Source organism: Aythya ferina (assembly GCF_964211825.1).
Source record: "Aythya ferina genome assembly, chromosome: 13".
Classification (NCBI taxonomy): domain Eukaryota; kingdom Metazoa; phylum Chordata; class Aves; order Anseriformes; family Anatidae; genus Aythya; species Aythya ferina.
In genome coordinates, this window is record NC_140311.1 from 14,592,800 (window position 1) to 14,605,077 (window position 12,278).

General features: G+C 42.6%; 1 protein-coding gene across 5 annotated transcripts in view; it reads left to right on the forward strand.

Annotated features, from left to right (window-relative positions):
• Positions 1-12,278, forward strand: part of ENOX2 (ecto-NOX disulfide-thiol exchanger 2) — a 43,047-nt gene that overhangs the window by 11,635 nt on the left and 19,134 nt on the right. For 2 of the 5 annotated variants that reach the window (XM_084534777.1, XM_084534779.1), the window contains exons 3-7: positions 993-1,127; positions 5,377-5,532; positions 9,984-10,190; positions 10,593-10,826; positions 12,022-12,234. In XM_084534777.1, the coding sequence (XP_084390903.1) occupies positions 993-1,127; positions 5,377-5,532; positions 9,984-10,190; positions 10,593-10,826; positions 12,022-12,234 (945 nt within the window). The remainder of the gene's footprint in view (positions 1-992; positions 1,128-5,376; positions 5,533-9,983; positions 10,191-10,592; positions 10,827-12,021; positions 12,235-12,278) is intronic. The other 3 variants (XM_084534778.1, XM_084534780.1, XM_084534781.1) reach the window with 2 other exon arrangements.

Here is a 12,278-nt window from a genome sequence, read left to right on the forward strand (position 1 = left end):
AGGCCCTTCTTCTCACAGATAACTAGTGACAGCACTAGAGGGGATGGCCTCAAGTTGCGCCAGGGGAGGTTCAGGTTGGAAATTTGGAGACATTTCTTCTCAGAAAGAGCAGTCAGGCATTGGAATGGGTTGCCCAGGGAGGTGATGGAGTCACTTTATTGGATGTGGAGGGAAACAGGGTGACAAGACATGAGGCAAAGGCTGAGGTACTTATTGCCTTCTTTGCCTCGGTCTTTAGCAGCAAGACCAGTTGTTCTCTGTGTACTCAGCCCCCGGAGCTGGTAGATAGGGACAGGGAGCAGAATAAAGTCCTCATAATCCATGAGGAAATGGTTAGTGAACTAGTACAATAAACTTTTCTGTGCAAACAGAAAGAAAAGCATTTTGTCTTGGTGGTGGTACATGGAAGTAATCAGCTAAAGGCATGGTTGACCCCACTAAATCACTGCACATCTGAGTACTTAACATGAAGCCAGATATTTGTATAATGCTAATGGTTCCACCCGGTTCCCCAGGTAACTTTGCTAGATGTTGAGTAAATAACAGTGGAACTGCTGCTGCCAGAAACATTGTTCTCTGCTTCATTTCTCCTTTTAGAAAGGAAGATATGTCTTCAAATGGGAGTGGAAATATTCTCTGCTTGAGCAGACTGGCAATCTCCAAATTCAGTGCGATTATGGCAGTTTATGCCTGCTGAACATTTGTCCCTTCTTCATAAATTCTTATTTTTAATCAGTGTTCCTTCAAGGTCCCTTAGAGCTGTGCACTGTAACAGACAAAACATAATTTATGTGCTTTTGGAAGTCAGTTCTTCCATAGACTTGCTTCCCTGAAATGTCATCTACTTGATTTTTTTTTCAGTTGGCCCTTTTCTATATGTTAGGGTCAAATCTATTTTTGTATGCTGATACCTCACAGCCTTCTTGAGTAACATATGTCCAGCAGAAAATTTAAGATATGCACTGAGCTCTTCATCACCTTTTTTCTCTCAGCAGATAGTGGCAGAAATCTAAGCCTAGACTCCATTCCGATGGGTTTGCCAATGTCAGACCCAACTGCCTGGGCCACTGCGATGAACAATCTAGGGATGGCTCCCATGGGAATGACAGGACAGCCCCTCCTGCCTGGTACGTGAGTTATCCAGACTGTGTCCATCTTTCCTTTCAAACAAGTCTTTGGGAAGAACCTATTTCACCTTAGTTAATGTTTTTTATATGCAGTAGGCATTTAATGCATTTCACACACAGCTTATAATGTCTACAAGTGATTTATTCAAAGGTCAGTGTTTTAAAACTGATGCTTTTATGTCTTTTTCTCCTGCTCATGTGCATGTGCCAAGTGAAAGTCAGTAGAAGTCTGTACTGGGAGTGTATACAAGTTTGAGGCCAATTTCCCATTCCCTGATGTAAGAATGGGGAAGGCTTTTGGTCTTCTGAGTAGTGTTCATCCTGATCCTTTTGAGAGAAGACTTTGGGATCAGGAGTTCTGCAGCCAGCACAAATGACTGAGAATGTTTTAGAAGGAGCACAATGTTTTTTCTGATCTGATTGCAAGAGCAGAATGCTCTGGTGAATGTGGATCAGTTCTCAAGCCTGATGATAGTTTGAGGTTTAGACCAGTCATATTTGTAGTATCTATATAAAAATAAAAAGAAGAGAGAGACAGTGGAAGCTTGAAATGCTGTGGACCATCTTTGTTTAAAGCCAGGAGAGATTAAAGTTTCAGGTGACAGTAAGCAAAAAAAATGGCTAAAAATGCTTAAGAACTTACTAGCTTAATACTGTTTCTACGGATGAAGTAAAGCATGTAGTTGGGAGATGCTTTGACAGGATTGCAGTATCTAAAATGAATATACAGCATCTTTCATGACATCCAGGTAAAGCCAGTCTTTGTATTAAAGGTTATCAGTTTTCACCAAACAAAACAGCACCTTCCAGGCCTGTTTCTGAACTTGTTAGACTCCTTGAAGACTTTTTTCCTCCTTTTTTATTTTTTCTTACAAATGGAGCCTGACTCTTCTGATTTTGCTTCTTAAGCCTCTCAGGTGCTGGTCTGTAGCCACAGGCTTAGCTTCTTAACAGGAAAAGCAGACCTCTAGGCAAGATGGCAAGTTGTCCAGCATTTGAATATTGCTGGTTGAGCAATAAACAGTGGGGGTCACCACAGATCCAAAGATCACAGGTTCTGTTTCCCTCTGTGTACACGCTTTCTACCTTTCTTTACAGTGTGGTTGTTCACTACCCCACCAGTTCTTCTGCTTCTGATAATCCTATCAATTCACACTTTTTAGGAAGCTGTAGGTGGAGGTTAATCAGGGAAACACCTGCCCGTCCTAGATTTCTTCTCCTTCCAATTCCTCAAGCTCCTCTGCTACTGTGTTCCTCCATTAGAGATTTTCTCTGATTGGCATCAATTTCCATTACTGTTAACTGACCTTGAAGGAATAACAAATTATCAGGACAATAGGAGACTGCATGCTCACATTGGTATGAAGAATTACAGAATATGAAAAAATTAATTTAGAGGCTTACAAAAGCAGTAGCAGCGAATTTACTTGTCTGTTCTGGATATGTGGCAGGTAGCCCAGAGTAGGGCTGGGAGGAAGAGCCACCGTCCTTGCCAAGGATGGTGAGCAGGTGGCTGAAGCACACCATGTTTTGCACCTTTTGCTGCCAGCTAGTGTGATTTCCCTGCAATAGCATTGTGAACCTTGCTTCCCAAAGACGGAAGACTTGGCTGTCATCAGTTCTGATGTTTAACGACACACTCTATTCCTGTTTTTTTTCCTTTGTTCTGTGTCTATTTTCTGCTGGCCAGCAGTGAAATACTCTTGATCTCATAGGTGTACGTATGCCAAACTGTGCAGAGATGACAAGCAGGACCTTTAGATTCTAACACATGGGCATTTCAGCAGCCTGCATTTTGCAGCAGATCACGGCTGCTCCCTATCCCCCATCCTCCCTACTGTCTCAGCAGTGTGAGCTGTGGCCATTCCTCCTCCTTGCAGATGCTTTTTATGGTTAGTAGTGGGCAAGGGCCAGATTCTCCCTGCTGATGTTTCGGAGTACAGCTCCAAGAAAATAATGAGTTTCTTTGCCATTTCAACAATGATTTCTGTGGGAAGATACCAAAGCTGTGTTTATCATAGCACACGCTGTGAAGAAGTGATGGGCTGTGGGCGTGTGCCAAAATGGCATGGCTTCATCTGTGCTTCTTAGAGGGGTACCTCAGGACCTGCTCCATTACCTGCACCATGGGCAGGGTGTGGTTGAGATAGGCAGTATTTGTGAGAATGGCTTAAAACTTCACAGCTGGGATTGAGTTTGCTGGCATAGGTGTCACTTCTCTCCTTTTTGGCAACAAGCATCCCATTGTAAACCTTTGAAATCTGAAAGAATTATTGCTACTCCAAGCCTGTGAGCCAAACCCCAGCCCAAAGAACGCTTGCGTGGAGGATTGCAGTAGAAGAAGCAAATCCTACCCCACGATAGCAGACATACAGGTATGTCATTGATCATTCAGCCCCAGCCTAACCCTAGATCTGAAAGTCGTACCTTGCAATCTATTTCCTCTGTAAACTAATAACCAGTGTATGTTTCAGGGGAGTTGTGTGGCACCAGCATATGTGCTGATCCTTTTTTTAGACAAGTGAAAATACTGTTTAAAATAGCTGCAAACAGTGCTGTCTGCCTGGTCTTTTCAGCAGCATAATTTCTCAAATCTACATGGAAGTTTAAATACTAAAATTCTGTAACTTCAATGTCACACATTGCAAGCCAGGTATCACAGATTAGATACCTCATCGTTAAGTGATTGTGAATAAACCAGTGTATCTCATAAGGATAAAATTCACATGTATCTTTAAATGCATTTTTTCCACAACTGGCTTCAGGAAAGTTTATTTTCCCTTCTCTGAAAAGTCTGTTTCATGGCAGAGGATTTGCTTCATGGCAGAGGATTTGGGTTTGTGCGATGACACTGTTCATGTGTGGTGTGAAATGGTGATGCTTGTACTGCGAACAAAACAATGTACATAAACTGTGTAGAAATGCAGCCCCAGATAAAATATTTTAAAATACAAAGGAAAATAAAATTCAGCTACCAAACTCAGACATCCCATTTGTACGCTAAAAGCTGTCTTGCATTCAGATTATTGTTCAGCCAAAGCTTTTTCTAAGTAGTATTTGCAAAGAGAAGAATACAAAGCTGCTTGCCTGCCTAATGGATACGAATAGAATCTGAAACGATGCCAGCTTAGGATCAAAGGAGAGTGCTGCCTTGCACCACTCAGTTCTGCCTATTTGTAATTTTCATCTGTGCCTTGCAAAACAAATCTTATCTGCCTACATCTGAAAAAAGCAGCCAGATTCAGAGGTTCCGTAGTACTCAGGATAATATATTCGGTGGTAGTGTTTTGTGGTATTTTGGGGATTGCCTAGATCCTCAGAGTTTCTTCTGCTACAGAGAGAGGAATGGTGGTAGACAGTAGAGAAGATGATGTGCACCTGCAAGAGGAAATTATTCGTGAGATCTCAACCTGATAGTACCAGCTGGCCCTGGTGGTGTCGGTTGTCTTTACAGTTTAGCTGCTGACATTCTCAAACTCGTGAGCTTTCTTTCTAAGGAATTTATGTATATGGTTTCTATTTTTGTTGCATGCAAGTATTGCTTCCCCAGGGCTCACAGCTTCAGAACAGATAAAATACCTCTTGTTTGATAATTCTCTTTAGCTTTAGTTAGCATTGGAAGTTAAATGTAAGAGCAAAGTCAGAATAAAATGCTACTTATTCAGATATAGTCAGAATACTAAATAAAGCCTAGAAACAAGTTAAGCAGAGTAAAATGTGTGTTACCATCGCAGGTTACACTTAATGGTAAAGTATTTCCTTAAATGCTCCTGTGCCTTTTACCCAGATTTCTTCTGGCACATTCTTAGCTGCTGAAATTCCTACACTTGTCTAGTGCACCATGTCACAAGCTGTCTGCACTACTTAGCTACTTAATAAAATTGAGCTGAGTTTGCTTTTACACTGTTTCCATACATCATAGATTTTTTTGCATGGGCAATATAATACTTACTGGGAAAGGCTTTGATGCTAGATAAGAGATGGTATCTATGGAGTAGAAAGGGAAATAGTTTATTTAACTGAGAAAGTCTATTTGGCTGAGGCAATTGACATAGTTGTTTTTTTTTTTATTTTTTCTAAGGGTATAAATGTAATTTTCTGGTGAATTATATGAATTATATCCCTCTGTGTTGTTGTTTATTCGGTTAATTTTCACTGATGCATGTGGGTGGAGTACTTAATTTGCTGTCTGAATGAACAATTGCTGTATAAGTCCAAAACTGACTCCCTAATTCTCTCCCCTGTTTAGATTTTGATCCTGCTCTTGGGATGATGACTGGAATCCCTCCAATCAACCCCATGATGCCAGGCTTGGGGATAGTCCCTCCTCCCATTCCTCCAGATATGCCTGCTGTGAAGGAGATCATTCACTGCAAAAGCTGCACTCTCTTCCCACCTAACCCACGTAAGTGTCTATTTATGTTTTATCTTCTTTCTGTCTGTATATGAATATGTGTGTGTAAAAATATGTATATAAAAATGTGAGAATATGAGAGAAGAGCCCTTGCACTGCCTGGACGTAGCTGCTGTGGGGTGAGTCACCATGCTCAAAAGCATGATGCTGGAAAACAGGTGACAGAGCTGCAGGAAAAATCTGCTTTTGTCCTTGAGTGTTTGTAATTTCAATAAATAGTGTTTACAGTTCAGTTAGATTAATAAGGATTGGGATGGAAAATATTTCAGTCCCCAGAACTGGAAACTACACAGCTGAATAGTGGTGGGACATAAGTGCCAGCAGCAATATTAATAGCTCTTGTCTGCTGGGGAAAGTGTTGCTTGGCCTTATCCCATGCTTGCAGCCATATGCCTCTGGGGGAGCGTTGCTGTTGCAGTTTTTTTCTGCCACATGCTGGTGCACGTGCATTAGTGTGAAGACATGCTCATGAGCTCTGTCTCCCGATCCTGAAAAATCTAAATAACAGGTGATTTCTGATCTCAGTGGTTTTGTCTCATGGAATTAAAGGAATGTTTCCTCCTTTTTTTAGGGTTCAGAAAAAAAGTCATTGATGCTAATGCTATGGTTGTTTTGCTTTCCACAACTATGTAGTGGCTGATTCAGAAAACAAAGCTCGTTTGACAAATAATGTTCAGTGTGGACTGCATGCTGCAGCAGAAACTCAAGAGCAGCCTTAACCAGAACTGCAGTTACCCAGCTGTGTTCCACATGAGCATGGTGGGAGCCTGAGATAGTGAGCTCTAGGTGGTGTTCTGCAGGAATCTGCCTTCTAATGCACAGTAGACCTTAAATCCCCATAATGCTTACCATCTGGGCTCCATTGGCTATCTTCCTCATCAGAAGAAAATGAGGAGCAGACTTCCCTTTTTTCCCCTGAGATTTATTACAGGGCTATCACGATTGTGGATTCCATCTGGATAACTTGAAATTGTTCTTGAACCTGACTGAACATCTAATGACAGCTTTCAGCACTTCTTAGTGGAGGCTACCATGTTGGCATGTACTATAATGGGTGTATCAGATTCCTCTTCCTATTAGTGTTGCTCCTGAGGAAGGAGCTTTCCTACCTGACTTCTTTCTGTGGTCCTTATTCTGTAGTGGGAATCAAAGAATGTTCCTGCTGGGAACATGTCATTCTTGTTTTCTGAGTTCTAACCTAAATCACATAGGTAATTACATAAACATCACTTTTATAGGTGGTATCGATCTGTGTGTGCAGGTGTAGCTCGAGTAGGTAAGTGTGAAATGTGTACAGCTGCAGTACAGAGTTTACATGTAGTTTAGTTTTGCCAAATGATGGTGTGAAGCTAGTTCCTGGTCTGCTAATTAGTAATAAAGTGTTGTGGCCATGAGAATCTATTAGAACTTTTAAGAGTGCTAAGTCCAGCAGACAGCTGGGTGGTAACCTGGAGCTGGTCAGTATCCTGCCAAATACCACAGTGAGACCTGTTGCTGCTCTGGGGAGAGTGGGCTTACATTCTTTGCCAGAAAGCAACCTCAGAGACCATGTCTTCATGCAAAAATAAAATGCAGGTCTGCATCTTTCTGAGTGTTTTGGTGGCCTCTCTTTCTGGGGTCTAGGTTGCAATCTTACCTATTCAAACATTTTTCCTCTGCTAAAGCTAGTTATCACATGAGGGAGGATATCATAACGAGCAGACCACTTTCTTCAAGCTTCTGTAATTAATGTTTCTTGAGTTTGGCTTGCATTCCTGCTTGTAGGCTTTATAATGCTTCCTTTTGTTGTATATGTAATGAAAAACATGAACTGTGCAAGCTGCTCTCAGAGTGCATCATGTACATCTTGCCATAATTTTGTATTGGGCCTACATGACATCTAAGCAACACTGTTGAGGCTGTTACATACTCAGGAGGGACCTTCTCAATACTGGGTACTCCTGTTAGACATGGAGCAAGGTTTGGTATGTTCCATGGAAGTGCACAGCACACTTGGACACCTAGGAGACTGGGAGGACAAGGCTGTAGTTACAAAAGGCACACTGGGCAAATGTTCCTCAACACCTTAACTGTATTAATTACACCAGTGATCAGCTCTGTCTCCTCACTGGAAAGAACATATGAACTCCATGGGGATGTTTTATTCTCCTTTGATCTTTTTGACTGGTGCTGGGGCCTTGGTCACTCCTTGTTACGTGACTGTCTGCAATACAATTAGTTTTTGACTTGAAAAATCAGAAATATGTGACCTAAAGTGATTAACGTCGTCCATAGAGCACTGTTGAGCTGTGGCACTGCCGTGCTGTATTCTTACTCTGAGCAGACCAGTAGCAGTGGGAGGCTGTTGGCAGTTGAGCAAGGACATAGTTCTTGGCCAAATCAAGATTCAGGAATGCATCTCACGTTTGCAGGAGCCTGTACCTGCTGTCAGCAAAGTTCATGTCAAGATGTAACAGTTGCTTTTGAATCCTCCTTACTTGTAGCCAGCTTAGCAGGAGCAGAGGTTGCAGATCTACTACAGCATTATCAGTGGGATGCTGCTTGTACTGCTTCATTTATCACTTCACTAAACTGACTCTGATTTCAACAGGAAGGTGCTATTGCAGAGGGAGAGGGCAGGCCTTAGAAGTCTTAGTTTTCCCTTCAAAGAAAATAGGAAAAATACTGAACACTCAGTAGTGTAGCCATTTTGATGTGCTTGCCATGAGACTGGATTTCCCACACAAGGTACTTATTTGCAAGATGTGTGAAATGAGTTAACAGCTTTTAATGGCCCCTTTGCCACCCTGTGGTTGAAATGGGGCACCTCCACTTGGTTCACGTTACTGGGGTTGACAGGAGCTGCACATGATCACGTTCCCTTTTTCTGCTTTCTGCGGTGGGTACCAACATATGGCAGAGCCTGGCGTGAGCCCTCATGTTAATGCAAGCAACTTGGCAGCAAGCACTCCCCCAGTCTTCCTGAGATTGCTGTGTGCCAGGTAGCCAGAGCTTTGCCTGCAAGCAGGGCTTTGCTTGCCTTGTTTTCAGAGAAGGTGCCAGATCCTGTGAGCTGTGCTTACTGCCAGGCCAGCAGCGAGTGAGAAGGACACCCAGTAAAGCATCAACAATAAATTTTCAAGTAGAAAAATAAACAAAAGTTATGAACTGGGAGAGAGAAGTACGAAGTGCAATCTCAGGCATACTTCTCCCCTGAGCCTGTGTAGCTCAGCCACAGTGTTGGGGCCCTGCAGAAGTCTGTGGGGCTGTTCCAGGTAGGAGAGCCTTGAAATTCTTGATTGGAAAGAGAGGAATTTACCTAATCTTTTCAGAAAAATGATGTTCCCTGGAAATATGATGCTAACTATGTGGAGAAGATGCAGATTTTTTTTTAGCTGCATGTCACTATATAATTCACAAGAAGGTGCCACCAGATGGCACCCAAATCTGATGGGCTCCCAGGAGTGAGAGTCTGTGATGTTCCCGTGCCCAGCATTTTAAGTAAAACTCTGGTAATGCCTAGTCTTGTGATATATCAATTAGTATACCATTCCCTCAAAACAAAGAACAAAAAAAAAAAGAGAAAACTAATATCTAACTGTCCTGGAAACAGCTTTTTATTTGTAAGTAATGCAGAAAGTGGTGTTCAAGGATCATCCTACTGTGGAAGGATGAAAAGCTGACAGCTCCCTCACTGTCTGGGCAGTGCCTGTCTGTAAGAGACCACAGCAGGGTAATTAAGCACAGCACGGATTATCTTACCTATCCCAAGCATACCCGTCCCTTAGCACACTGGCCACAGTCCAGTACCATACACGTTATTCAACCAATAGATCATGGAATGTTGTTCAAGGCTCTAGTCTTGCATCTCTGCATCCAGTGAAAGATACCTAAATAAAAATAATATCGGATTTGGGGATCACAGTGTGGGCAACTGAAGGTTGTTTCAAAACAATCCGCAGCGCTTTGCAAGGCTTTCCCTGACTGCAGAAATCCTGCCAGCACACTCTCAGGGCACAGACTTTACAGCCTGCAGTACAGCTTTAGAATCCTCTGTATATGTTTTCTACTTACTCTGTATGTTTGGACAGTCCCTGAAGCTGTGTTTGTGTAACACCTCCTGTGATAACTTTTTGAGGTCCTAGCTGCTGCTCAAGTTTTATGATAGGAACCAGTGAGCCTTAGGCAAAGTGTTTGGAGAGCTTCACACTCCTGAGATCGTTTGTTTGGAAACAGGATGGTAAATGTGTTTGCTCTTGTTGAGCACCTCAGCAATGCTTGTACAACTCTTTGTTAATCAAGTCAAATACAACTAATCATACATGTGCTAGTATGGTTTGCGAGTATTTGCTAATCATACATTTGAAGGAATCCAGGACCCCTGTTAGGGCACATGGGCAAATGAATAGAAAGTGTTCTGACAAACCTAACCTGGCCTCTTTTCTTTCTGTTGCTGTTTTCAGATCTGCCCCCTCCAGCAACAAGAGAGAGGCCCCCAGGCTGTAAGACGGTGTTTGTTGGAGGACTGCCAGAAAATGGGACTGAGCAGATCATTATGGAAGTGTTTGAACAGTGTGGAGAAGTCATAGCTATTCGGAAGAGTAAGAAGAATTTCTGTCATATCCGCTTTGCTGAGGAATTCATGGTGGACAAAGCACTTTATCTTTCTGGTAGGTGTATTTTTGTCTTATCCGGTTGGCTTTCTGGGCTGCAAGTGCACGTTGCCAGCTCATGTTGATCTTGTCAACCAACACCCCCAGGTTCTTCTCATCAGGGCTGCTCTCAATCCATTCTCCACCCAGCCTGTGTTTGGCCTTGGGATTGCCCAAATTTTTTTTGATTCACCTCCCTGTCTATCTAGCCCATATTTTAACAGCCTCTCTCTGAGAATCACCTCCAGAGTTCCACTTCCAGAGTCACTCTGTGCACTAAGCTCTTCAATAAACTCTTCTGTTCAGGGACTTGCTGGCCTTGTGGGAGTTGCAGGTGGGTCCTGCTAGGTTTATGGAGCCTGAGATACTGCCCTGTGCGAGCCACCTGTCTTACCTGAACGCTGTTGTCATCACCACCAGGCTATCGCATCAGGCTGGGCTCCAGCACTGACAAGAAGGACACTGGGCGCCTGCATGTGGATTTTGCACAGGCTCGGGATGACCTGTATGAGTGGGAATGTAAGCAGCGGATGCTGGCAAGAGAGGAGCGCCATCGTAGGAGGCTGGAAGAGGAACGCTTCCGTCCGCCCTCCCCGCCTCCTGTCGTCCATTACTCTGACCACGAGTGCAGCATCATTGCTGAGAAACTAAAAGGTAGGTGGTTCTGTGGGCATGCACGTGTCTGCACGGGTACTGAAGTAGGGAGTTGTATTCTCCAGTGGTATTCTTACTGAACTGAGGTGATGGTGTAGTTTTGTAACTTTCCTCGTGCTTCACATTGTATGTTAAAAGTTTACACAAAGAACAGCTGGTGGTGATTACTTATAATATTAAGGAAATAGAAAATATAGGGGGAAAAATGCTGTTGGACTGTTATAGAGATGGATTTAAAAATCTCATCACTTATATTCTGGAAGAGGTGGCATAGACTTCCCTTTTGTGACCCTGTAACAGCTAATACAAGGATGTGTGCTGCTGGACTTTTTTTGTTTTAATATCAAGAATACATCTCTTTCTCCCCATCTGCAGTTGTGACAGCTGCCACATTTGTTGTGTATTTCTTTATCATCTACCCTCATCTAATTTACTGGCTCTATGATGATCCTGATTTTTTAGTGTTTAATATAAATTAATTAACTGCCTGGGCGGAAGTTTTTATTTGTTGGTCTTTATTAGAATATGAATTTTGGCAGTGAGACAGGATGGATAATACTTTTTTTTTTTTGCTTTCCCAAGAAAGACCATTCAAACTGAGCCCTCAGGCTGCACACAAGCTGCTCAGTGTTGCCTGTGGCTTCTGAGTATAAACAGAAGATTCTTATAAGCCTTACTGCACCAGTGCGTCTCCTGTGCCTAGCTCTCAGCTCTGTGCCATGAGCTGCTCTCCCAGCTATCTCTTTTTCAGAATTGTCTTTTTGTAAAAACGAAGGTATATTTTAGTACAATGGTTTCTTCCAAAATTTATGTATGTTAAAATGACTGGCCTAAGTCCCAAGACCTTTTATGAAGCCTAAACCGAATCTGTAGCCTGACTCTTCCAGTGAGAGAATATTTGCTGTCATGAAAGAATATGTCTAAATAGGCATATGGAGTTTTCCAGTAGGTTGTTAGCAGTTAATTTTCTCCTCTTTTTGTGCCTCGAAAGACAGTTTGCTGTCAGCTTGGTATTAGACTTGCATTCCTTTGTGTAGTCTTGTGTTTGGATAATACTGCGCTTTCAAGAATCCAGATTTGCCACTATAAGACGACCTTTGAAAGAGAGTAGTTCAGTGACATCAGGGAAAGGATCTGAAATCTATACAGGCAAACTTGCACTTCCATGGTCTAAAGATGTCCTTTCTTGCTGCAGATGACACAAAGTTCTCAGAAGCTGTACAGACCTTGCTAACCTGGATAGAGCGTGGAGAAGTGAACAGAAGGACTGCGAACAACTTCTACTCTATGATTCAGTCGGCCAACAGCCACATTCGCAGACTGGTAAATGAGAAGGCAGCTCATGAGAAGGAGATGGAAGAAGCTAAAGAGAAATTCAAACTTGCTCTCTCAGGGATTCTGGTTCAGTGTGAGTAGTATTTTTGCACTGAATGTTGGTTGTCTGTTGTTGTA